At 48.4% G+C, this 25,388-nt stretch overlaps 8 protein-coding genes across 8 annotated transcripts; 5 read left to right on the plus strand and 3 right to left on the minus strand.

Moving 5' to 3' along the window:
* Nucleotides 1–575: 575 nt before the first annotated feature.
* On the minus strand, nucleotides 576–2,161 carry AO090009000617 (adenosine kinase; the record flags this gene model as incomplete). Its single annotated transcript, XM_023236043.1, has 6 exons — nucleotides 576–621; nucleotides 758–871; nucleotides 925–1,262; nucleotides 1,347–1,688; nucleotides 1,772–1,950; nucleotides 2,110–2,161. 6 exons carry the CDS (start codon nucleotides 2,159–2,161, stop codon nucleotides 576–578), a joined length of 1,071 nt encoding a protein of 356 aa, XP_023088729.1.
* Nucleotides 2,162–2,483: 322 nt separating this feature from the next.
* On the plus strand, nucleotides 2,484–3,233 carry AO090009000618 (DUF1770 domain-containing protein; the record flags this gene model as incomplete). Its single annotated transcript, XM_023236051.1, has 3 exons — nucleotides 2,484–2,792; nucleotides 2,897–3,091; nucleotides 3,195–3,233. 3 exons carry the CDS (start codon nucleotides 2,484–2,486, stop codon nucleotides 3,231–3,233), a joined length of 543 nt encoding a protein of 180 aa, XP_023088730.1.
* A 440-nt stretch (nucleotides 3,234–3,673) lies between these two features.
* AO090009000619 (uncharacterized protein) lies at nucleotides 3,674–5,730 on the minus strand (the record flags this gene model as incomplete). The annotated part of the gene is made up of 5 exons (XM_001816996.1): nucleotides 3,674–4,528; nucleotides 4,579–4,947; nucleotides 5,004–5,133; nucleotides 5,260–5,429; nucleotides 5,530–5,730. The coding sequence occupies 5 exons, from the start codon at nucleotides 5,728–5,730 to the stop codon at nucleotides 3,674–3,676; spliced, it is 1,725 nt and encodes a 574-aa protein (XP_001817048.1).
* Nucleotides 5,731–9,087: 3,357 nt separating this feature from the next.
* Nucleotides 9,088–9,921, plus strand: mpt (putative DNA repair and transcription factor Ada; the record flags this gene model as incomplete). Its single annotated transcript, XM_001816997.1, has 1 exon — nucleotides 9,088–9,921. One exon carries the CDS (start codon nucleotides 9,088–9,090, stop codon nucleotides 9,919–9,921), a length of 834 nt encoding a protein of 277 aa, XP_001817049.1.
* Nucleotides 9,922–11,719: 1,798 nt separating this feature from the next.
* On the plus strand, nucleotides 11,720–13,252 carry AO090009000622 (BAR domain protein; the record flags this gene model as incomplete). Its single annotated transcript, XM_001816998.3, has 5 exons — nucleotides 11,720–11,846; nucleotides 11,909–12,076; nucleotides 12,152–12,267; nucleotides 12,323–12,603; nucleotides 12,664–13,252. The coding sequence occupies 5 exons, from the start codon at nucleotides 11,720–11,722 to the stop codon at nucleotides 13,250–13,252; spliced, it is 1,281 nt and encodes a 426-aa protein (XP_001817050.1).
* Nucleotides 13,253–14,851: 1,599 nt separating this feature from the next.
* AO090009000623 (putative RSC complex subunit (Sth1)) lies at nucleotides 14,852–19,380 on the plus strand (the record flags this gene model as incomplete). Its single annotated transcript, XM_023236068.1, has 4 exons — nucleotides 14,852–14,944; nucleotides 15,077–15,275; nucleotides 15,365–19,086; nucleotides 19,141–19,380. 4 exons carry the CDS (start codon nucleotides 14,852–14,854, stop codon nucleotides 19,378–19,380), a joined length of 4,254 nt encoding a protein of 1,417 aa, XP_023088731.1.
* A 781-nt stretch (nucleotides 19,381–20,161) lies between these two features.
* On the plus strand, nucleotides 20,162–21,787 carry AO090009000624 (uncharacterized protein; the record flags this gene model as incomplete). The annotated part of the gene is made up of 2 exons (XM_023236075.1): nucleotides 20,162–20,253; nucleotides 20,296–21,787. The coding sequence occupies 2 exons, from the start codon at nucleotides 20,162–20,164 to the stop codon at nucleotides 21,785–21,787; spliced, it is 1,584 nt and encodes a 527-aa protein (XP_023088732.1).
* Nucleotides 21,788–24,565: 2,778 nt separating this feature from the next.
* Nucleotides 24,566–25,347, minus strand: AO090009000626 (autophagy-related protein 101; the record flags this gene model as incomplete). The annotated part of the gene is made up of 3 exons (XM_001817001.3): nucleotides 24,566–24,753; nucleotides 24,838–25,176; nucleotides 25,269–25,347. 3 exons carry the CDS (start codon nucleotides 25,345–25,347, stop codon nucleotides 24,566–24,568), a joined length of 606 nt encoding a protein of 201 aa, XP_001817053.1.
* Between the last annotated feature and the right edge of the window lie 41 nt (nucleotides 25,348–25,388).

Genomic DNA, 25,388 nt, shown 5'->3' on the forward strand with positions numbered 1-25,388 from the left:
TATTGGTGAAATTCTGTATTAAATAAGCGTTCTACAACATATTGATGAAATCAAAAAGGAGACCATGTATTACAAGTTCATGCGTTCGTGGACTCGTCTTCAGGTCATAGGGGCGAAGGGTCGGGATAAGGATTACGAGCCAAATTATCAGTTTCCCAGATTTACTTGGATTATCTCTTTCTTTTTAACTATCGGAGAGCTGTATCAATGAGACTACTCATTTAGAAACTAAATTCCGAGAGCTGGGTGTCCAAGCTCGCAAGCTGAATAGGAGCATAGATCGTTGAAGATGGTAATAGATTTATTTATATGTATATCGAACCGGATATGCGGATCATTAATTCGTTGTTGAGAACGTCATCTCTGCAACTCCTGTCTATCACGTAAATCATCAGGCAATGGGAGCGCAACTCTCAGAAAGATGTTGATGGAAAGAAGTCTAAGACGTTAAGTCAAAGACAGGTGGGTATTAGAAGGTTGAATCCTAAAGAAGAAGAAAAAAACAGTTCTTTCCTTGTCACCGCATGCTATCCTTGCAGCGCTGTTTAGGTGATATAGATAGAAAAGTGGAAAGTTTACGACCGGTTGGTGGGAGTGTAAGCCTTCTTAGGGAAGGGGAAACTAAATCATTATGTCAGCCAACCATTCTCTGACAGAGAAGACGTGCAATCCGCCATTTGTACTAGCCAGTAAATAACCACGGCTAATTTTGGTGAAAAGCACCGGCTCGCAAAGGACGAAAAAGGGAGCTACTTACGAAGGCCCCAACTCTTGGATGCTAAGGCTGGCGAGCCACTGGCCCATGTCCATGCTCTCTTCAAGAGACTTGCCTTGCACAACACCAGCACAGAAACCACCAGCGAAGGCATCACTGTAAGGCACGTCAGTCATATTTATATTTTGACTGGGAAACGATTCACTTACCCGGCACCGTTGGTGTCGTTGATGCTGTCCTTAGGGATCTCAACAACGCTGAACTCCTTAACCTCAACTTCGCCGTTGGGCTTAACGGTAGCAGCTACAGTAGGGAGAGTACCCTGAGTCACAATGGCAACTCTTGGGCGGCTGTTGTTCTTCTTGGGCAGCTGAGCCAATTTCTTGGCGATCTCAACGACATCATCCGTATCCCATTGGTGGCTCTTGGAGTAAGCACGAGCCTCAGTCTCATTACAGAAGGTGTAGTCAGTGTAGGGCAGCACACTGTCCAACTGGTCCTTGAAGAACTCAGGGATGAAAGGGGCCGAAAGAGAGAGCATGAAGATCTGCAAGAGTGCACATTTAGTACTAATCCATTGAAAAGGAGCATTTGAATAGGTTGCATTCAGTAAGTCGTCACATATACATACCTTGTTCTTTGCAGCAGCCTCTTCACCAAGAGCCTGGATAGCGGGCACACACACGGTAAGGTGGTAGCCACCGACATAGTACACCTGAGCCTTCTCAACAAGAGACCAGATCTGAGGCTGCTTAAGGTGCTCCAACTTGTACTCGTTAGCCGCAGCAAGGTGGGTGCACATGCTACGGTTGTGGCCAGTGATGATCACGCCGCACTTGCCGGTAGGCTGGGCATCGTCCACACGGTACTCGGTGTGCACACCAGCCTTGGTGCAGGTGTCCTTCAGGATATCGGCGTACTTGTCACGGCCGACACATCCAATGTAGAGAACGGAGTTGTCCGGGAGAATGTACTAAGGGGCGGCATTATAGTTAACATACGGGTTATCGAGAAGAAAAAAAGAAAAAAAGAATTCAAGCATAATTCAGGCCATACCTGAGCGCCACGGGCAGTGTTCTGGGCGGCACCACCGGCAATCAACTTAGCATCATCGTTCTGCAGAAGCTCCTCGTAGAGCCCCATATGCTTGTCCTCAGCGAGGATAGCATCGTTGTCCTTCAGACCATACTTCTGAAGAAGAGCAGCATCACTATAGTACTGTGTCAGTACATGTACTATATTCAAAAGTATTTTCACTGGCCAAGGTCTGCAACATACCCAACAACTTGGATGTCTGTATATTACAACCGGAAAAGGACTTGCATTAGCATTGCCCCCAAATCACAAACTTTACGGTCTCTATCAAGCCAGGCAGGATAATAGTCCTCACGTACCGAGGAGAGGGTTCTCCAAGCAAAGAAAAGGGTATCCTTGAGTGGCAGCCATTGTCGTTTATTTCAACTAGAGAAAGTGCCTGTAAAGAAAGGACGAGCGAGAAGGGACGTGTGGAGAGGAAGGGAAAATGTCAAGAAAAGAAAATCTCTGAGAGGAGGAAGAAGAGGAGAAGGTGAGGGTGAGAATGCAAGAAAAGGTGGGGGAGGGATGATGGTCCGGAGGGGCAGCAACAGAAAGAAGATCCGGATCATATGCCGTACCGTACTGTACGGAGCGTATTGCATCGCATCAGGGGAGTCGCCGTCTACAACTCTCCATACTACAACCACCTCTTTTTCTGCTATCGCATAACTTACAGTATTCGCCTTCCACAATGACTGATCCAGCCTTAGGAATTGCCGAGACCATTCAGACGGCCTCCATCAATCCGGAACCATCCCCAAGTCATGACATCAATCCTCCGACCGCATCTTCGGAGAAGCAGCCTGTCGCTGAAGATGCGCCATCCGAGGCTGGCAGCATCTCATCCGACATCGTGGACCCCCATCGAATGATCAGACCCGCTCCAAGACGGCATCATCTTCCTCCAATGCCTGATTTGCGCTTCGAACAAAGTTATCTGGCCAGCATACGGGGTGCTGAGACTTGGGGTCGTGTTGCATGGATCACCGTTCGAGATCAGGTATGTGATGTGGCTCCCGCTAGACCTACTATCGGGAAAAAGAAGAAAAGAAAAGAGGGTCTCAAGGAACACTCAAGGCTCACGCACCTATGTTCTTTTTTTAGGTTCTTCTCCCTCTAGTCCAAGGTACCCTCTGGACCCTTGCTCTCTCCGGTTGGCGATTCTGGAACCGCAACGCGTCTCTCAGCGGCCAAACATTGGGCAGCAGAATTCGACGATGGTGGTACGAAGTAAATAATTGGAAGCTCCCTCCCCTCCCCTCAACGAAGGACCGTAAACTTGCTGCACAGGCGGAAGACGTGAGTGACTCCCTACCCTGTTCATGTTATCTGATAGTGTAACTGTTCAGCTCGAGTAACGTAGCTATTATGATTGAGGCTGACAATCTCGGAGTTTTTACAGTTCTATAAGACTCAGTTCTCAAATGCCGGTGCCGATTAGTTGATTTGAATAAACTGCGATTTCCCCCGTATTTTGGTTGCATTTTGGGAGTTCCGGTTACGGCGTTACGAATTTAGACCACTTCGATGGTCTTTCTGTACCTCATGTTTCTTGAGGCCACGGGTGCACATTTATGCGCAGTTGGTTAAACTCTTGTAGACATTTCAATGGAGCTCTTCTCTTAAAAAAGATGTTATCGTAGGACTTTCATATAAAGGCCAGCCTGCTATCCAAGAGTCGTGAAAACATATAACCACGACATACTTGCAGGCTAACACGAACCTTTCCTCTGATACTAACCAGACAAATTATCACCACATAAACGCCTCAGGAGACCCCATTGTCTTTCCCGCGTGTACAGCAGAACCCGGATGAAAAGACACGCTCCAGCATGAAATCTATCGATATAGCCACTCATTCAATGACCGGGGGTACGTGACTTAAATGCTTTGAACACCCTCGTTTGAACCAAGAGCAGGCGCCGGGTGATAGGAATGCGACCCGGTGCTCATAGCGACACGGACGGCTTCAGCACCTCCCTCAGACTGGCTGTTTGTCTCATTTTGGAGCTCAATCTTTTGCCCCAGAGGTCCATCCTCTCCAGCCGTAGAAACGGTTGGCTTCGCTGCGTCTGAGGATGGTATAAATTCCGGAGGCGCAGGTTCAGTCGCTATTTCCGGTTTGCTCCCCACGTTCCCCTCTGATAACATGTCACTAGGACCATTAGGGCTACTCGGTACCTTCCCCTTACCGTATCTGAGCTGCACTACCAGGCTTGGGTTTTCTCCGTTCACTATCGATTCGTCACCACTCAACTCTTCTTCGTCGTCGCCTTCGAAATCGTTATCTTCTTCCTCCTCTCCACCCTGCCACTCCTTTCCGCTAGAGTGTCCCTCATCATATTCATCCATTTCATCATCCACGTTGTTGCCAGTATATCCATTTGCTCGTGTAGACCGTGTCCTCTGAGGCCGCCCAGATTCTTCTGCGCCAGCTAGCTCATCACGCTGACCACTGAGCAAGCTTTCCCCATACATTCCTCCTGCGCGCGAACGTATCTGTCTTCCACTAGCGGTAAACCTGGGACCCACGGGTTCTGCGGGTGAAGAAATGCCTGAGTTGTTGCGTGTGGATCGTCGGGTGGAAGGCAAACCATCGGAGAAGATATCCTCATCGTCGGAGTATGTGTACTTCAATTTTTTCCCACGCGTACGGCCTTCATAAAGGGAAAATCCAGGCTCAGGCCTAGAAAATTGTGCTTTGCGCGCAATGCGGTAGTCTCTGCGTTTACGTTTCTTACAACTAATTAGCAAGGGTAAGACGACAGCGGAGGATCATAACTTACCTCTTCGGAGCCCTCGAAGCGAGGAACTGAATTCTTGATCTTCTCACTGAGCTTCTTCGAATGCATGCTCTTCTCCTCGTCGAGTTTATCTGCAACGGCCTTCAACTCGGGGATTGTTCCTGCCACACTCCACCAAGTGACATTCTTGAGCGCTGGGTTGCTCTCACGGTACAACCTAAAGTGTGTGTCATCTAAGCCTTCGATAAGCCAATATCGACGCTTCAAGCCGTCGCGACCCCATGGTTGAACGGAAAGTGGTTGGTTCAGGTCGTCCTCATGCCGTGCTTGCTTATACGACTCTTTGATCTTTGCTTGAACCGCTTCGGAGGAGGAAAGGGACCAGAGGATTAGCGATTTCAGCAATTGTAACTAAAGCGTGTTAGCTATCCACTGTATTTCATGTAATTTGTAGTTACAGAACGTACTCGTTCTTCTGGGGCCATTTCTGTGAAAGTGCGACCCCCATGAAGAGGGTTCTTTCCCTGCCAAGCCTTAGGCCACTGGGATGCATGGGTTTGGATCGCTTCTTCCAGAGGGCGTGTGTAATGAAGTCGACTGCACATTTATGATAGCTAGTCAGCCTTTTACCATAATTCTTGAACATCCTAGTTGTAGATAAATAGGAGCTCGCATGCGCCCTTCGTAGTGTAGTGGGAACTGCGTCATAGGTGGTATCCATACTCCACGTCCTTCTTCCTGTTTAACACGAGACCAAGCAATGCACACAGCAACCTCTCAATATGCTCCCCGGGGGGCGATTCTGCAACACCTTTCTCAATGTCTTGTGGTCCGTAATGAGGTGCTGATCGGGGGAAGACATCGTGGAAACGCGCGCGGAACATTACAACGAACTTTTGGTTGCGACGAGTCAGCAAGTATGTTCACCAGTTCATAGACGCGTCAAATAAACGTGTAGAGTCTTATAAAATCATCAATTGATGGATAACTCACTGCAATGTCCGGATTATCTGCTAAAACATATTCATGTGGTGGTGAAGGTGCCCGTTTCGGCGGCGGAGTCTCTGATTCCTTCTTGAAGTACTTGGTGATGCCCACGGGCTCATCAACTGCCATGGGAACAGACTCATCATCCGATGGTGGCGCTGATGATAGCGACGAGAGATCTGAGTCAGAAAGTGACATGTTAGACATCTTTGCTGAAGATGGAAGTGGTTGTGTTGAAATGGAACGGAGGTGGGCGAGTGCGCGCCGCAAGAAGTTCTACTGCACTACTGCTGCCGATTAATGGAGCGCGGCTTTTACGCGCCTGGCCTGTTCTGGCGTCATCGATGGCCGCTATGCTCGCAACCCGAACACATCAATGTATTCTCTAACATTCAATTTTATTCTGGCCTACATCTAGAGTACTGAACAGGGGATTGAGCATTGATGACCTCATAATGCGAACCTGAGACGCCGTATGAGCCAGCGTAGGGTCATTTCGCAAAAAAAAAAACTATGGAGGACCAAATGACAAATCAGTTTCTGAAAGACCGCTAAAAAGGAGCGATCTCATTCAGAACTTGTTATCTAACGTTAGTTTACAGAAGACTGAACAATGAACACGACGCCAGTTCCTTACTGTGGCCGGGATATGCCGAGGAAGAATCAAAGCGATCACCATGAGTGACACATCAGATGCATCGATCCACTCGTTCAAGGGCTTTTCTTCCTCTGCAGCGGATGCTAGTGGAGGATTAATCCAACTAACCACTGTTGCAGTGTTTCAGGCATCATCAGGCAAATTTCCACGTCGTAGTAGCTGTGACCCCAGACTGCGTGGTGTTTCACATTCGGGAATACAGTGGTATTCTTTTCCGAACTTCTTAAAGGCCGTTGAGGGCATGTTGCTTTTGTCAAAACCATCTCGATTTGGTCATCATTCAGTCAGGCATGGAACAATGAAGGTCGAAGGCCATCAATGCATCCAACAGCAATACTACCCAACAACGTCGATCGATGACAGGGATCCTGAACCATCATGGATAAAACCATTCATCAGAAGACTGTTTCACTGCGAGATACTCGTAGAGGTATGTGATTGGCGGAGGTCGTGGGTTGCAACACGCCTAGTAGTCATCGAGTGCAGCTGACAGAGTAGTCAAACAAGATCGGATGAAGAAATTGGCGATCTAGCCTTTGACTGGATAAAAGACTGTGTACCAGCTGCGCTTATCAAACAAGTCAACCACCTAGGTGGTCGCATGAACTGTTACTCCGTCAGGGTACTCGGTTGTTCTCGAAGTCCATGGTTGATGTGACGGTTAGCCGCGCCGCCAAACTCACAGCCGCGCGAGAGAGGCGCACGGCGACGCTAGTCCCAGCTCGGCTAGATTAGCGACCGCGCCCTAAAGCCCACACAGCCCTTCCGCCGACGAATTCTCACCACCAACCCGACAAGCCCATCTTCGATTTGAGGTACGAGCACTTGATAAACTCCCACCACCGGGTCGCAGGGGTCTTTCTTCTTGTATACTAACCTCCAGGTCTCTATCTAGAAAGTCGCCATGGGTCGCGTGATCCGCAACCAGAGGAAGGGTCGTGGATCCATTTTCAGTGAGTGCGACCGCAGAGTTCTGAGCGAATTCCCCAAGATCAAAATTGCTGATAACAACTTCGCCTCCAGCGGCCAACACCCGTCTCAACAAGGCCCCTGCTCAGTTCCGTACCCTTGACTACGCTGAGCGCCATGGATACACCCGGGGTGTTGTGAAGGAGATCATCCACGACCCCGGCCGTGGTGCTCCTCTCGCTAAGGTCCAGTTCCGTCACCCTTACAAGTTCAAGCACGTTACCGAGACCTTCATCGCCAACGAGGGAATGTACACTGGCCAGTTCATCTACGCCGGAAAGAACGCCGCCCTGACCGTCGGCAACGTCCTCCCTCTTTCCTCCGTTCCTGAGGGTACCGTCGTCACCAACGTCGAGGAGAAGGCTGGTGACCGTGGTGCTCTTGGTCGTACCTCTGGTAACTACGTTACCGTCATTGGCCACAACCCCGAGGATGGCAAGACCAGAATCAAGCTTCCTAGCGGTGCCAAGAAGGTTGTGAAGAGCACCTCCCGTGGTATGGTCGGTATCGTTGCTGGTGGTGGTCGTACCGACAAGCCTTTGCTCAGTATGTCTTTGATCCCGTCGATTGGCTTAGTCTTTGAAGTACAGGGGGTAAATGGGAATTGAATGCTAACATAATCTTACAGAGGCTTCTCGTGCCAAGCACAAGTTCGCTGTTAAGCGCAACTCTTGGCCCAAGACTCGTGGTGTTGCCATGAACCCCGTTGATCACGTAAGGAATCCTTGTCTTCTCATTTTGAAGGAATTAATCTCTGACCTACTTGTTATAGCCTCACGGTGGTGGTAACCACCAGCACATTGGTAAGGCTTCTACCATCTCCCGCTACGCCGCCCAGGGTCAAAAAGCCGGTCTTATCGCTGCCCGGAGAACCGGTCTGCTCCGTGGTACCCAGAAGACCAAGGACTAAGGGTATTATGGTGTGGAGTTTTTTTGTTTGTGACGGGTTCAAAATGCTCTTTTGCTATGAGGCACATGTACTTAGGCGACTGCGGATAACCTACCACGCGTCCTTAGCGGAATAAGGTTGTGGCCAACAATTTCATTGATGATTAAACCAAAAAAGAGGGGGCCAGACATCGAGTCTCTGTGTGCATCTCATAGCATTTGCCAAAAAACGGATTATGAATACTCGTTAATACCGAAAAAATGAAGAATATTTCCTTGTTTGTTCATGGCAGAATGATTTCTTTATACCTTGTCCCCTTGTACGTTTCATGTACCCCCAACCTGGTGCTCCACGTTGTAAGAATTCGTCATCCGTTTATCAGAGAGCACTATGATCCACTTGTAGCCCGTCGTCTATGGTTGTCTATGTTGTTCCGTGAACAGTGTGTTCAAAATACAATTAGGTGCATTCATAGTGTGGTCTTGGCACTGCTATTACGGTCCAGTACTTGTATGGGGCAATGATAAAGCTTGGAAGTCGTGAGGCCTTTGCATTCGTAGTGGTATTGAAATTTATATTGGCTTTTAGCACTTGCGTAACAAACGAGTTCTTCGATAGTATAACCGATTCCTTAACACATGTATATATATCTATATCTATGGGTATATATGGCTTGACCAATCCTTGTTATCTCGTTGCCAAATATTCCCCTTGACATAAAAGCCGACATCAAAATTAGTGCTACCCCTCTCCTCCACACCCCGAAGAAAACTAATATAGCAAGTCCTCGTATAACCGGAAGTTAGTCGACAAAGCGCCCCGAGGCGTCAAGTATACACAGTATGGCGGATGTCATGTACGCCCGGAGCTCTGTAGGGGTAAAAAGACTGATCTTGAACTGACCAATCAGCGGTGCCAGACACCACTGAGGAAAACGTCCATAAGCTAAGCGTATACCCCAGAGACAGACTTTCTTCGAACATTGTTCTCTGTGGATTATTTCATCCTCCCATAAAGCTAGACAAGGGCCTATAACATATTATACGTGATGGATCAGGAGAATCTGCCCCTGAAACTACCTCGCCTACCTCGTTGTGCCTCGCCGACCCTGTCCGCTACTGCCCGCTGGCAGGCAGTGGTCCACCGAGATGCAACAGCCGTATCATTTGTGTACGCTGTATTAACGACCAAAATATATTGCCGACCATCATGTCCAGCTCGTCTCGCCCGGAGAGCAAATGTCCAATTTTACGACACGCCCTCGCAGGCCGAAAAAGCAGGTTTCAGACCCTGTAAGCGCTGCAAACCCCAAACCCTGTTAGCGGTTAATCCCCAGGCCCAAATGATTCAGAGGGCATGTAAAACCATCCAGGCAGAGATAGCAACTGGGTCCAAACCAACATTGCGGGAACTTGCCAATCAGGCATGCCTCACGCCAAGTCACTTCCATCGGGTGTTCAAAAAGCTCGTAGGCGTCACGCCCGGGCAATACGCGGTTGCCATTCTCAAGGGTGACCCTAGGGGTCCCCTGGATGACTGCAGCCGAAATTTGAACATTACGGAATTGAAACCATGGGGTACGGGCTCCAATAACCATAAGCCCTTCCTGTCTAGCGGCTTGGAGGGTGCTCATAGATTCAATTCTGGAGATACTATGCACTGGAATGATTTTGACACTTTGATAGCCGCGGAGGCTGAGATTGAGTCTGAGTTTGATGCCCAGTTTATGGAGGACTTCATCTTGTTACCCATGGAAGATGCCGCTGGTGTCGCTGAGCACCATGGCAAAGATATAGGGGATGTCCTGGTGCAACACAAACAAACAAGTCGCCTGGACGGGGCCATTCACCCTGCAGGCGTGGAGACTGTCATGCCATGCTGAACTAGCGGCTTGCTTCTTGATAGCTAGGGTTTATCATGGGATATTTAATAGGGGGCCCGCTGGACATAACAAAGACGGTGGTTAGTCCGTGTTCATTTTACCGAACACTTATCCATTGATCCATGAAAAAGGAGAAGGAGTGAAATAGGAGGAGAACATGTGTACTAAATAATCTGAATTTAGTAGGGGCCAATCGCTCTACCCACTCCCGCAGGGGTCCTCAGGAGTCAGATGGTCAACCTGAAGTAGATGGGTAGAGCTGGGCCACCATGGAGTCAGAGCTTCTGGAGTACAGGATTGACATGCTTTCCCGATCGTCAACCCCGACATGTACATTACAGGTGAATTCCAGTTTGTATTGAAAGGTATGAAGTTTATGTATTGAGATGGAATCTACCACTTAAATACGGAGTAGTTGGCCTTAGTTATCTCTTTCGCACCACAATCTGCAGGTGCAACCCACCGGGGCTTCTAGACTTCTTCGCAGAAGAACATCAAGTGGAGTTTCATGTATGGAGAGGATAGTCTTTAGTGTTATACGGAGTAGACGAACGCCCCTCCAGTTCACATGACTTCAACTACAGATCATTAGAATTATCACGCTAATACAACATATGATAGCAACTACTCGATTTGGCTGTGTAATACTAAATCAACTGTTTCAATGATACCACTCAAGATACAGTTTGCAGAAACACTAGAGGTCTAGAGAATATGCACTGTTCCGAAAATAGTGCAGTGGCAACGTTTGAAGACTGACAATTCGAGCAGATTTGTGGCATCGCATCCCCACTCGAAGCCCCACAAAAACGCGTGTCACTTGTTGCAGTTGAATAGAAACTGGCCTATGAGGCTTCATCTTGTGATACACTCTAGTCACAGATAATAATAGACTTCAAACCATCCCATCCAACAGGCTAAGGTTTCAGGTACACCTAACTTTCCTCGCCAGATACATGAACATGGAAGCTAAACAATTGGTGCCAATCATACAGACAGTGCCCCCCACACCTTTAATAACCAGTAAGTAACTATGTAATTTATTATTAAACGGGTGTCATTTACCAAGTTATATTTTACCTTCAAGAGTCTGGACATACGAGTACGAGGAACGATACCCGGTGGAGGATGAAAGGTATTGTACAGTATGGTCAAGACAAAGTCAATTCAATGTGGTCCATGTGGCGGATTCATGGTTTTACAATGTCCATGAATAGCATTGCTGTTTTCTCTCAAGGGTAAAAAATGATTATTTTTGTAATTTGTCGCTGGTAAACTGAAACAAATAAAGGAATGAAAATTCGATCAAAATTAAAAATAAATTACCACCATTGAATCACGAAACTTAGGTATAATAGGTAAAATAATAGTAGTAACATTCCATCGGATACCTCTTAATCCCTGAGCATCCTCTCCCACCCACTTGGTGTCGCATCCTTTCTTTCCACCTTCCACTTTCCCCCCTTCCCTCCCCTCTGTCTCCCTTCCCCTTTCTTTAGCTACAGGATAGATCTTTGTACGCCGATTGAGATTCGCTGGTCATTGACCTGCTTCCACCAGCGACAATTCACATTGTTCTGTTCTCTTCACTTCTCTATCCATAGATCACCGCGGGGAAGATCGTTTTTAACGTCTCGTGCCCATCTGCGCTCGGCCAGTTTTTTTCTTTTTTGTCTCTTTATTTTTCTTTTCTATTTTCGCCAATCTGCTGGCCAGATCATCTAACTTTTATCTCCAATTCGTTTATACCTCTCTTCCGTTCATCTGATCCTATCACTTACTACTATACTCAGTCACAATGAACGTCAACAGGAAGTTCGATCGCTTCAAGCAATGGGCGGGGGAAAGAATGGGCGGTGAGATCAAAACTAATCTCTCGGATGATTTCAAAGCCATGGAGACAGAAATGTCCGTGCGGAACGAAGGTGAGTCCGTCGATATATACCAAAACTGAAAAGATTCGTTCAATGACTGACTTTTCGTCAAGGTCTCGATCGCCTTCACAAGTCCATGGTTGCCTACGTCAAAGCCGTCTCGAAGCGCAGCGAAGGTGATGACAAAGAGAAGACATTACCAATTGGTCATTTGGGCACTAGCATGGTCAGCCATGGCGAGGACTATGACGCCCATTCTGACTACGGTCGTTGCCTGACAAGTACGTTATCGCTCGTGACCCTCCTCGATCTCCCAGGAATCCACGTGTCTGACAATTCCATTCTCTATTGCACAGAATTCGGACGGACAGAGGAGCGCATTGCTCGCCTTCAGGAGTCGTATATCGCAGAGGCGAACTCAAGCTGGCTTGAGTCCCTGGATCGGTCCTTGGCACAAATGAAGCAGTACCAGGTAAATTCATCACATTAACCAGATATCGCTGCAACATGCCTAATGGAATATATAGAATGCCCGTAGGAAACTCGACAGCCGGCGGTTAGCTTTTGACACTTCGTTGTCCAAAATGCAGAAAGCAAAGAAGGAGGATTTTCGCGCAGAGGAAGAACTTCGGACCCAGAAGGCTAAATATGAGGAGGCCAACGATGATGTATACCGCCGGATGCAGGACATCAAAGAAGGTGAAGTAGAGAGTATTGCGGATTTGGAAGCGTTTTTGGAAGCGCAATTGAACTACCACGAGAAGTGCAGAGAAGTGCTTCTCCAACTCAAGAATGATTGGCCTAGCCGGTGAGTAACTGTTGACGCAAGGAAACGCCTTTCACAAGTATATTAATTATTCCGTGACAGGCAATCTCAGACACAAAGTTCAAGTGGTCGGCGCCCTGGTCGTGCCCGTGCTAGCACAGCCCATTCGTACCAGGAGCGCTACGAACCCTTGCACGAGGAACTTAGCAACTCGGCAGAACTGCGCCCTATCATTCGGACAAGCAGGTCTCCGTCCGATGTGGGGGACTCGAGAGAAGTCTATGTCCCGGAGCCTGTACCGCAGAGACCATTCCTCGGTAGGACTTCCACGTTCGAAAGCCCAGCACAATTACGACAGGAACAAACGTATAGCTCAAGTCCTCGACCATCTCGAGCGCCTAGCGAGAATTTTATTACGGGCAGGAACAGCGTCCTGGCTCGGATGGCCGCCGATCCTTCGGAGGATGCCAGCCCGCGATCTGGCACTAGCCCCGATAGATTGTACCAGGGGCGGTCTGATTCCCCGGTGTCGCCTTTCGGAGGTGTCACGAGAAGAAGTAGTTCGACGACATTGAACGGGGCTGCGATACAGAAGAAAGCACCTCCACCCCCTCCACCTTCGCGCGCGAAGAAGCCGCCGCCACCACCACCGCCTATGAAAAAACCTATACTCAATGCTGGTGAGGCATAGGGTCCCCTCACAGTAATCATCACAGGGTTTTCTGGGGGGTTACGGTGGATAGATTGCAATAGGTTGTCATGGCATTTTCATCTTGCGATGCTTTTGAGATCATGGCTATTATCCACTTTCCAGCGGTGAGTGGCAGTAGATGATCAGTTTGCTACTGATGATAATCATTGGCATGTAGTAGTATGCGGCAGCATTTGTATTTATAGTTGTGCAAAGATGCTCTCAATAAACCTTTGTTTAAGCTCTAGATAAACTATATCGTCTATTATTTTATGAATAGTTTAAACGTACAATTTGTATTGTCGGCGCCAACTGTGTCGAGGCTTTGGTATGTAGATTTAAGAAGGTGAAGATATGATGTAAAATCTGGGAACTCGTGGGATTTGCTTGAGGAGTGATATATATATCTCAGTCGATCTCATTATCCGTTCACCCCAAGGACCACACAACCCAGCTTGCACTGAATTCCTCTGGATAACCGGGTTGTCTACAAGTCTGGTGCTCACCAACAAACCCGCTTGGTGGCCAGTCGTTCGAGGTTCTGTGACAATCTGGGCCTCGACAGACTGAATGAACTTCAAGCTAGGAACTATGCTTTGCATGCATCGTTGAGTTAGGTGACAGTGTAGATGATTCGGTCAACTGCCATTATCGATTATAGCCATTCGGTTCACTTGGTAATGGACTGTAGTAGATCTCACGTTTGGTTTGGTATAGAGAGAAATTGAATGGAAGTCTCATTTTATATATAATACGCGTTACGCCCGCAGCTTGAGTACACTGAAAGTGAGCAAGAAACCCATTAAGCTGATACTCCAATAGACGAACGTATTGCATGAATAACTCGCCATATTCTCGCCTAGAAATGCTTGATATCTTGTTGTACTGATACCTAAGCCATCTCTGATACTACGATACGATGCCCGTGTTAGTACCTGTGATGGACTAGTCCAAACCAAGGATAGCTGAAGCTCAAACCAGTAACTAACCGGCGCCTTCCTATTTGCCTCATTCAAAGCCCGAACACGACCGTCGGGACGGATGAGTCAGCACTACATCACGTGCAGGCGGCACGAAATCTTCTTCCAACGTCTCGCCGCCTACCTCTCCTCGTTACAGCCAAAGGCTGAGCACAGCCAGTTTCCCCGACCAGCACGGAAAGTCGCGAAAGCCCCGTCCCCTCCATCTCCATTTCATCCATACAGGCCTTCCACGCGCCCTTTTCAGCGCGACCCCTCCATTTGGGGTCTCCATCACCCATTTAGCATCGCGTTGGGCCACCCCCCTTCCCTTATTACTGGTTCTTTCCGATCGGTCGCCTACCGCCCTGTATCTTCCCACCCCAAAACATCACGAAACTTGTCGCCAAGGTCTAGATACAGGCCGCTATCAGTCGCATCCATCGATACAAGGCGCCCGCCGCTCCTCCACGTCTGCAAATTGGCGCGCTTTCTCGCCCTATAGCTACGAATTATCGTTCACTCTTACCACCTTCGTTTTCCACGTGTTACCTTAGCTGCTTGGTCGCGGATCTTGTCGCATCTAGGTCAACCCAACTTGTTTACTCCGTCTATGAACAGTAAAACTACGCGCTAAATCATGGCTTCCCTCCAGTCAGCACCAAACATGGCGACTGGGAACATGAGCTTGCCGCCAAATTTGACGCAGCAGCATATTCAAGAGGTTTTCCAGGTACGTCGCCTTGTCAATTTTTTCGCACTGGGCGCCTACCCCCTACTAATTGTTTTGTTCTTTTCTTTCCTCACCCTTACCAATTATCTTTGGCAATGTCTACTTCAATTGATTTCTCTGACAGTCGCATAGAAGTACAAGCAGATGCAAGAGCAAGGTGTCCGCCATGATGACCCCGAGTTCCTGAAAGCCCAGCACCTTCTTTCGGCCGTTCAGCGACAGCAGTTTTTCCAGAAGCAAAGACAAGTTGCACAGCAGCAGCTCCAGGCGCAACAGCGTCAACAAATGAACGGTGCCGGCCCAGACTCTGCTGCCACCAATGGTCTCAATCGTAAGCCTACCGCTCTAAACCTTTCTCCGTGCACCGGCTAGAATCCTTATCTAACCTAGTCATTGGCAATCCAGGTCGAACGAACTCAGTGTCTTCTGGTACCGGTGCCATTCAGGATGGCACTTCCACCCAAGCAGGTAGTCAGCAGCAAGCCCTAGGGCAGTCTGCCTCTCAGAAGGGAGCGCCTGTTGCTAGTGGTAGTTTTTCGGCTGAGCAGCTGGCTACGCTTAGAAATCAGATTGTCGCTTTCAAGTGGCTGTCAAAGAATCTCTCAATCCCACCTCGTGTTCAGGAACAACTGTTCGCATCTAAGAAACAGCAAACACCGGCGCCCTCAGACAGTGTGACGGCAGCAGAGAACATCCTGGAAAGTGTATCCCAAAACAAGACTGAACAGCCTGCTATTACGACAGAGACTTCACCTCAATCTAAAGATTTCTATGAAACATTTCAATCGCCCTATGATTCAGTTCCCAAAACCATCAGCTTTTCCGACCACGCTTCCCGCGCATATCGTACGCGCATCCCTGCCTTAATGCCACCCGGTATTGATCTGGAACAGGTGCGCGAGGAAAGAGAGTTGGTTCTGTATAATAAGATTAACGCCAGGAAAGCGGAATTGGCTGAGCTGCCTGCTAATATAGGCGTATGGGATACAAGCCGGAGCGATACCGCAACAGGCGATGACTCGTTGAAGTTGAAGGCCCTCATTGAATACAAAATGCTCAATCTCCTTCCTAAGCAACGGATGTTCCGAAAGCAAATACAGAACGAGATGTTTCACTTCGATAATCTAGGAATGACTGCGAACCGTTCTAACCATCGCCGTATGAAGAAGCAGTCATTGCGTGAGGCTAGAATTACCGAGAAGTTGGAGAAACAACAGCGTGATGCTCGTGAGACCAGGGAGAAGAGGAAGCAATACGATCAACTCCAAGCCATCCTTAACCATGGCGCCGAGCTTCAGAATGCTGCAAACCAACAGCGCACTCGTATGCAGAAATTGGGTCGTATGATGCTTCAACACCACCAGCACATGGAGCGTGAAGAGCAGAAGCGTGTCGAGCGCACTGCCAAGCAGCGTCTCCAGGCTCTTAAGGCTAACGATGAGGAGACCTACTTGAAACTCTTGGGACAAGCTAAAGATTCACGTATCTCTCATCTGCTCAAACAGACCGACAACTTCCTTAAACAGCTTGCCGCTTCGGTTAGAGAACAACAACGTAGCCTGGCCGAACGATATGGCGAGGATGATCAGTTCTACGACGAAGAAGAAGAAGAGGAAGAAGATGTTGGATCCGGAACTGACGACGAAACTGGCGGAAGACGCAAGATTGATTACTATGCTGTCGCCCATAGAATTAAAGAAGCTGTCCTTGAGCAGCCTACTATCCTCGTTGGCGGCACGCTCAAGGAGTACCAGATGAAGGGTCTGCAATGGATGATTTCACTTTATAACAACAACCTCAATGGTATTTTGGCAGACGAGATGGGTCTAGGAAAGACCATTCAGACCATTAGTTTGATCACCTACATCATTGAGAAGAAGAAGAACAATGGCCCGTTCCTTGTCATTGTACCTCTCAGTACCCTCACCAATTGGAACTTGGAGTTTGAGAAATGGGCCCCGTCTGTTGCGAGAGTTGTTTACAAGGGTCCCCCGAACGCGCGTAAGCAACAGCAGCAGCAGATTCGCTGGGGAAATTTCCAGGTTTTATTGACTACCTACGAATACATTATCAAAGATCGACCGATTTTGAGCAAGGTCAAGTGGAACCACATGATCGTTGATGAGGGCCACCGCATGAAAAACACGCAGTCGAAGCTGAGCAGTACTCTATCACAATACTACACCAGCCGCTATCGTTTGATTCTGACCGGTACCCCCTTGCAAAACAATTTACCAGAATTGTGGGCACTTCTGAATTTCGTTTTGCCGAACATCTTCAAATCTGTGAAATCGTTCGATGAGTGGTTCAATACTCCATTCGCCAACACTGGAGGCCAGGATCGAATGGAGCTGTCCGAAGAAGAACAGTTGCTGGTCATCCGCCGCCTGCACAAGGTTCTTCGTCCCTTCTTGCTCCGGCGTCTCAAGAAGGATGTCGAGAAAGATCTACCAGATAAGCAAGAAAGGGTTATCAAGTGCCGATTCTCTGCCTTGCAGGCCAAGCTGTACAAGCAGCTTGTGACGCATAACAAAATGGCTGTTAGCGATGGAAAGGGAGGAAAGACTGGCATGCGCGGTCTGAGCAACATGTTGATGCAGCTGAGAAAACTTTGCAACCATCCTTTCGTCTTTGAGCCTGTAGAGGATCAAATGAACCCTGGGCGAGGAACCAACGATCTACTTTGGCGTACGTCAGGTAAATTCGAACTACTGGACAGAATCCTGCCCAAGTTCCGGGCCACTGGTCACCGCGTCTTGATGTTCTTCCAGATGACTCAGATCATGAACATCATGGAGGATTTCTTGCGCCTTCGTGGAATGAAGTATCTCCGTCTTGACGGTTCCACTAAGTCTGACGATCGCTCCGATCTCCTGAAACTTTTCAACGCTGAGAATTCGGAGTACTTCTGCTTCTTGCTCTCCACACGTGCGGGTGGTCTCGGTCTTAACCTTCAGTCTGCAGACACTGTCATTATCTTCGATTCCGATTGGAACCCCCACCAAGATCTGCAAGCTCAAGACCGTGCGCATCGTATTGGTCAAAAGAATGAAGTTCGTATCCTTCGTTTGATAAGCTCCAATTCCGTTGAAGAGAAGATTCTTGAACGTGCGCAGTTCAAGCTCGACATGGATGGCAAGGTCATTCAGGCAGGAAAGTTCGACAACAAGTCTACTAATGAAGAACGAGAAGCCTTGCTACGGACACTCCTCGAAACCGCCGAGGCCGCTGATCAGATCAATGAACAGGAGGAAATGGATGATGATGACTTGAATGATATCATGGCAAGGTCTGATGAAGAGCTGCTTGTATTCCAGCGCCTCGACAAGGAAAGACCAACAAGAGACCCTTACGGACCCGGCCACCCGCTGCCACGTTTGATGTGCGAGGAAGAACTTCCTGACATTTATGTCTCTGAGGAGAACCCTGTTACGGAAGAAGTTGAGGTTGAGATGGCTGGTCGTGGTGCACGTGAGCGCAAGGTTACTCGGTACGACGATGGTCTCACTGAAGAGCAATGGCTTATGGCCGTGGATGCCGACGATGACACAATCGAAGATGCTATCGCTAGAAAGGAGGCTAGAGTTGAGCGTCGCCGGGTCAACAAGGAGCGACGTCAACGGAAGGTGGTTGGTGACTCTTCACCTGAGCCGTCTCGTGAAAGCTCTGAAACACCACAGCCTAAGAAGCGGGGTCGCAGAGGCCCTGCGCCGAAACGCAAGGCAGAAGAGCTTGTGGAAGAGACGCCTCAGCCGAAACGTAAGAGGGGTAGGCAGGCTAAGCCTGTGGAGACCTTGAGCCCAGAGGATCGCGCTATACTCCAACGCATACTCAATAGTACATATCAAGCGTTGATGGACATGGAGCAGGAGTTACCCGCCGATTCCTCGGATAGTGAAGATGGACCAGTTACGCGGTCTATAATCGAGCCATTCATGAAGCCCCCTCCGAAGTCGCAATACCCAGACTACTACATGATCATCCAGAGTCCGATTGCTATGGAAAAGATCCGAAAGAAGATTAACCGTGACGAATACCAAAACTTGAAGGACTTCAGGAATGATATCCATCTCCTCTGTCAAAATGCTCGAACCTATAATGAAGATGGCAGCATCCTGTTCCAAGATGCGAATGATATTGAGGTAGGTCGCCGCGTTGATGAGTCATGTGAGTGGACTAGTACTGACACTGAGTAGGCAAAATGCCTGAGTGAACTGAAGAGAGAGACCGAGGGCTACCCGCAATTTGCCAACTATGACGACCAGGGAGCGCCTGTTGGTCAAGATCAGTCTCTCGCGGCAACCCCCAGCGTCGAGACTCCTAGCACTGTCACCACCCCCGGCCAACCGAAACTAAAGCTTACATTCAACAGTGGTAATCGGGACAGTACAGGAGCCGCCAACGGAACCCCACAGACTGGAATAACTGAGGAGTAATCTTTGCATAAACCTTCGTCCTGGCTTGCTTGACTCTGTTCATTAAGTACAGGGGAGAGACATTTCCCCCTCACAACGCATTTTGCTATTTTGATCTTTTCTTGACATGTACCCATCCGGCTTTGGACGGCGTTATGTGACTTGGTGATGGATGATGGTTGATGGCGCATGCTCTGCTCTACTGAAGACGAGCGATTGATTTCATTTATGGTTTTCTTTTCGTTTATTCTTTCACATTTAACCCCGCCTTCTCCAGTGTATTCAGTGGTCGATAAACTGATCAGATACAGATTTTGTCTTCTCACTTTTTGTTGTCTATTTATTACCTTTGCCTGTCGTGCCGGGATGCTATCGCCTTCCCATCACTAGAGAGACTTGACTTACCCTTTCAATTTTTGTCTCAGATGATGATGAGATCGGCTGTAATTGGATTCTTTTTTTCTTTCACTTTTCATGTTTGTGTTTTATCCTACCTGAGACCATGGTAGTCGTACATCTACATATAGTTGTACTAATGGGCAATTGAATGTACCTTACTGAGATGAAAAGAGCGCGCAAAATGTAAAATGGATCTTAGCAAGTGATTCTTTACTTGGTTAATACTATGTAGTATATACCAGCCCCGACCGACATCGGGAGTGGCCAACCCTAAATCTTAGAGTGGCACAGCCATGCATTAGCCCCGTCTATAAACAGTTACATTGGCATCCGCCCCCCTTCCAACAATGACTTCGGTTCCCGAGCCCTCGTCTAAATTGCTGCCCTCTCGAACACTATAACAATGCATGATAGAAAAACAAAAGCATCCAGGTCAAGAACAGGGTGCCAGACTTGCAAGTTGGTTTCCCCTCCCCCCAACCAAAGAGGGTCTTTGTTCGTTACATCAACGTTCATACGCCACTGACCGTACCCCAGGATACGGCATGTCAAGTGCGGCGAGGAGAAACCGGAGTGCTTCCAGTGTAAGAACTCTGGCCGGAAATGTGATGGTTACAAAACTTCCTCTCAGTACCAACTACCCACGAAAGTAGTACATCGTCACTCGCGACCCGCCTGGTCAATGGTGAGCCCTGACCATCGCCTAATCCTCCGTCCGGGAACGAGGGAAGAGCGACAGTATGTAGATTTGTTCTGCTCGCAGACGTCACGGGCTCTTTCTGGCTTCTTCAGCCCTCAGCTATGGAATTTCCAATTACCGCAGCTCAGCCAGTCGGAACCGACTATTAGACATGCTATCGCTGCACTCAGCGCTGCCCATGAACGGGCCATCTTGAATCCATCAGCAGAAAACGCGGGTGTTAGGGAGCAATTCGTACTCCAGCAGTATAACAAATCCATTCAATATCTAATGGGGCATCTCGCCGTGCCAAAGTCCCAGTCGGTTGACTTGTTGCTGATCACATGTGGTTTATTTGTGTGCCTAGAAATTGTGCGAGGGAACAATAAACAGGCGTTGAACCACCTGGCAGCAGGGGCGACCATTCTCCACAAACGGGGTCATCTTGCAAATACAACTTCTCAGTCCATGGATATTGACAGGGAGCTATCCCACTTATTCTTTCGGTTAAATATGCAACTATCTCTCTTTGGACGCCCACTAGCCCCCCTCACTATTGGACATAAAGGCGCACTGCCTCCTACAGAGGGAAAGATCTCGTTCAGCACCATTGAAGAAGCCAGACACTGCCTGGACGGGCTAATGAATAAAGCCCTGAGATTCGTGCGTCTAAGTCTTCAGGTCTCGACACCAGGTCATGCTACAAGACTACAACAGAGACAGAAACAACAAGATATAAAGGAGGAGTTCGATGCTTGGACAATGGCACTAAACAAGATGATGGCGCGGAGGGGGAACTCCAAAACGTTGGACAAGCGTGGACCCCTTACACTCCGACTCCATCATCAAGTCTCGCTGATATGGCTGCGAGCTTGTTTCGCAACGGATCAGATGGTCTTCGACAACTTCCGTTCAGATTTTGAGACAATCGTTCGTCTTGCGGAGGAAGTAATTCGCCTGGGCCCTGATCAAGAAAAGCCGTCTCCCGCGAATGGATTCTCCCTCGAATCTGGAATTACTGCCCCATTGTGGTTCACAGCGGTAAAGTGTCGTGATCCCATCATTCGACGAAAAGCTATACGGATTTTGTCAGATTATCGTAGAAGGGAGGGAATGTGGGACATGGGGCTCTTCTTCAAAGTAGCAGAATTGGTCCTGGAATCTGAAGAGGCCGAGCTATCCTCTCTGCCCATTGAGAAAAGAATACCCGAAGACCGGCAACGCATATATGACCCAATATTACCTGAGGAAATTGTGGCGAGTCCGTGTCAGGTTATACTGTTGTCGAGACCCGATGGGGTGGACGGGGGTTGGCACACACGGACAGCATACATTAATTGGACCTCATAGAAAGGAGTGAATCCTACTTGACAACAGGCGATTAAACTAGACGCAGCACAAGGCGCTTAGCGATATATACCGAGTACCGCATGCTCATTATACCAAGCACTAACTAAGCATCACCGAATTGTAGGGCTGTAAACTTCGAAGCGGAATTCTTTTCCGTACCGTCAATTCCCAGTTCTCACACAGATATCATCGCAAGGGAATGGACCCTTTAGTCAGTCGTGTGTGACTTGGATGGCCGCAGATGGCATCGTTTACAGGAACGTTAGTGTGGACTTTTGTCTTTGAAGTTGATGATACAGATACAGTGGCTGCCCATGTTTCCGAGGGCGGGTGTCTCCTCCCAGATTTTGAGTTTGCGCTCGATGAATGTAGGAGATTTGAGTTTCCTTGGGATATGCTCAGTCATGCGTGTACAGTGTACGCTTCCATCCAGAGTGGATCGTGTATACGTTCCATCCATAAATCAGTGCAGATGAAGGATGGCACCAGCAAGGCACTGCAGTAGTTCAAAGTTATAAGGAGTAGTAACTGGAACATTCTATATGTTTATGACCCGTTAGGGCTTTCCGTAATATCCCTTATCTCGCGGCTGAAGGCAACAGCCTGAGGCTGTCGGGATTAGTCATCGCGAATGCACAGTGTGACAAGACAATACAGGTACAGTACCGAGGGTGTAACACCATCACCATGGCAAATTGCGTACTAATGTTTCTGAGAAACCCCTTTAGACGCAGGTGCAAATGTGCAGTCTTCGGCATTAGCATAGCCTTACATGTGCGCAACTGCTAAGATCGACGAGCAAAGATGAAACCCTAGTGGCTTAGCCAGGTCACGTCATCCGTGTATCGGAAGAACGCCTCTAGTGTGCTCGACGTCATGACCAATCACGTGACACATCGCACCGTCGTCATGGCGGTCATTGCGCTCCGTAACCGCCAGATCGTCCTTCCGAAGTCTCACTTCCTCAGCTTGATAACGACCCGTCTTTTCTCTTCTTCAACATTTTCGTCAGCCTCCATCCAGCCCCGACAGTTAGCCTCAATCGATAAATAAGTCCAGCTCTTTCAAAAAAAGCAATAATGGCTACTTTCCAGGATCGTGCTCAGCACGCTATTGCTCAGCTTGACAAGGAGGTGAGTCCTTGTTTGTGCGTGTTGATATTCGTATGAAAGAAATGCGTTGGCATTGATTGCTTGTGTCGGGGGCGATAACGATGATTCTCTGTTGCTTTTTTGACTTCGGACTTCTTCAAACACATTTATTTGGTGGAACTGGCGGCAATTGACCGTTGCTTGTCTTTTTGTTTTCCTGTTTTATTTTCCCTTTGTATTCGGATCGAGGAAGGCTAATCAAAACATTTCTTGTGTGTTTCGTCCCACAGCTTTCCAAGTACCCTGTCCTCAACAACCTTGAGCGTCAAACCTCCGTCCCCAAGGTCTACGTGATCCTTGGTCTGGTCGGTGTTTACACCTTCCTGGTTTTCTTCAACATTGCCGGTGAATTCCTTGTTAACCTGGCCGGCTTCATCATCCCTGGCTACTACTCTCTCAACGCATTGTTCACCGCTGGCAAGGCCGATGACACACAGGTACGTCTTACTTCTCATCTGACCTTGGACGCTGATCGAATATGCTGACTCTTCCTGTAGTGGTTGACGGTATGTTCTTGTGATCTTGTTTTCCCTCTGATCTATACCGCTTTTTCCGTAGGCCGTGCTCCGAGCACGTGATAGGTTTCCTTGTATGAATCGGCATGACTGATTGACATGTGAATCGGATAGTACTGGGTTGTTTACGCCTTCTTCGCCGTCGTTGAGAGTGCTGTCTATGCTCCTTACTGGTTCCGTGAGTAGTCCCTTTTTGTTCTTCGGTTACAGTGGCTTTTGCAATTGCTGGAAACAATGTGCTGATCTCCAATTTAACTAGCCTTCTACTATATCTTCAAGTTCGGCCTCGTTCTCTGGATGGCTCTTCCCCAGACCAAGTAAGCTTTCTTTTTCTGTTTTTCTAGGAACACGATCATGAACATGTGCTGACCCAATTTTCCAGCGGTGCCCAAGTCGTCTTCCACTCTTTCATTCAGCCCGTCTTTGGCCGCTTCTTCGCTGGCGGAAACACCTCGGCCAACCTCCGCGCCCAGGCTGATGCTGCTACCAAGGCCCAGTAAATAGACTGTACAAGGTGAGATGGCATTCGCGGTGTGTCCTGCGTTGCCATGAGCCAGGTCGGTCTCAGTGTTTTGGTACTTGAAAATAAAGAAACCAGTGAAGATTCGCTGGCGAGGAAAAAAGTGTCAGGTGAGAAGACACTTCGACCTGAGTCAGACGGTTTTGGGTCATTCTAGCTGTCTTGGTATTTTGTCATGATTAGTAGAATTGCTTTGTTTTGCGCGGTGGGTGAGACGCGGGGAACCACGCCCTCTTTCCACGAACGCGGGTATAGTTGTATTTGATGCGATGATGCCACTTTGTTAATCTGAAGCACCATTTGATTTGTTTCAATTCCGGGTCCTTTTCCGCAGGATTGGTTAGCATCCGTGCTTGTTGAACCTCGAACAGTAAAGTGATATGAGCCAGTGGAACGTAATAATACACGGGAAGATAGGCTGCAGAAAAGCCCCAGTATCGGAGTAACATCGAACCGTTACTCCACAACTCCAGATGTACAGATATGGATGCAAGCTGCATGTATCTTTGGAGCGTGAGAAAAAGAGAAAAGAGGGGTGGAAACAGGTAATGTGACCCAGCGAAACCTTACAGATGTAATGGTTTCTTATATATCAGTATAGTCCAAACCGATTCTGCCAGCCATCTGACCGGGGGTTTAGGACAATCCTATAAGGGAATGGGTTGGAATCACTTGTCGTGATGGGCGGAATATGATCCTTTTCTCGGTTGACTACGGCGAGAATCTTTAAGGCTGCTTTTTGAAGCATATTCTCCATCGCCTTGCGCACTTTGGCGCGCTCTGCATGAGCAGTCAGCACTGACATGTATTTGTACAAGCTGCAGAGTGCATGTATGGGCCGATATTAAGGTGCCAAATGCATACCTGATTCTGTCCGCGGAGTGGCAATCGTCACATCCAGATTCCACACCTCCCAACATACTTCTTCCTCGCCTTTTCCAGCAAGTCCACCGAACCAGATTCCGGAGCGTCTGCGCTTCTTCTCGTAGAACTCTACTGCGATCCGACCGCGCACACCGCCGCCCCCTTCATGGGCGCTAGCAGCTGATGAGGAGTGCTGTCGGACTAGGGCGCTGATACGTGACTCAATCAGAGTTTCGAGGTCTTCATCGTTAATAGCGGGGAGAGTAAAGTCTAGGACATCAAAGGTAGTCGGTCGGATAGAGGGGAAATAACGGTGAAAGAAGATTAGGTTGAGAACACCTAAAGGAGAAGATGTGTCAGTCACAGATACCAGGAGAACTATTAACGAACAACATGCCAGATCGAATAAATGTTCTAATAGAATAATATACCTTTCAAGACGTCCCGGACGGTAGTGGTGTCTGCAAAGATCTCCAGGAAGTACTCTGGAGGGGTTTTGCGGGGCTCCATAACGTAACGCGTTCGTGTTGGGGATGCAAGAGATGGATCTG

Source organism: Aspergillus oryzae, chromosome 1, assembly GCF_000184455.2.
Source record: "Aspergillus oryzae RIB40 DNA, chromosome 1".
Lineage (NCBI taxonomy): Eukaryota > Fungi > Ascomycota > Eurotiomycetes > Eurotiales > Aspergillaceae > Aspergillus > Aspergillus oryzae.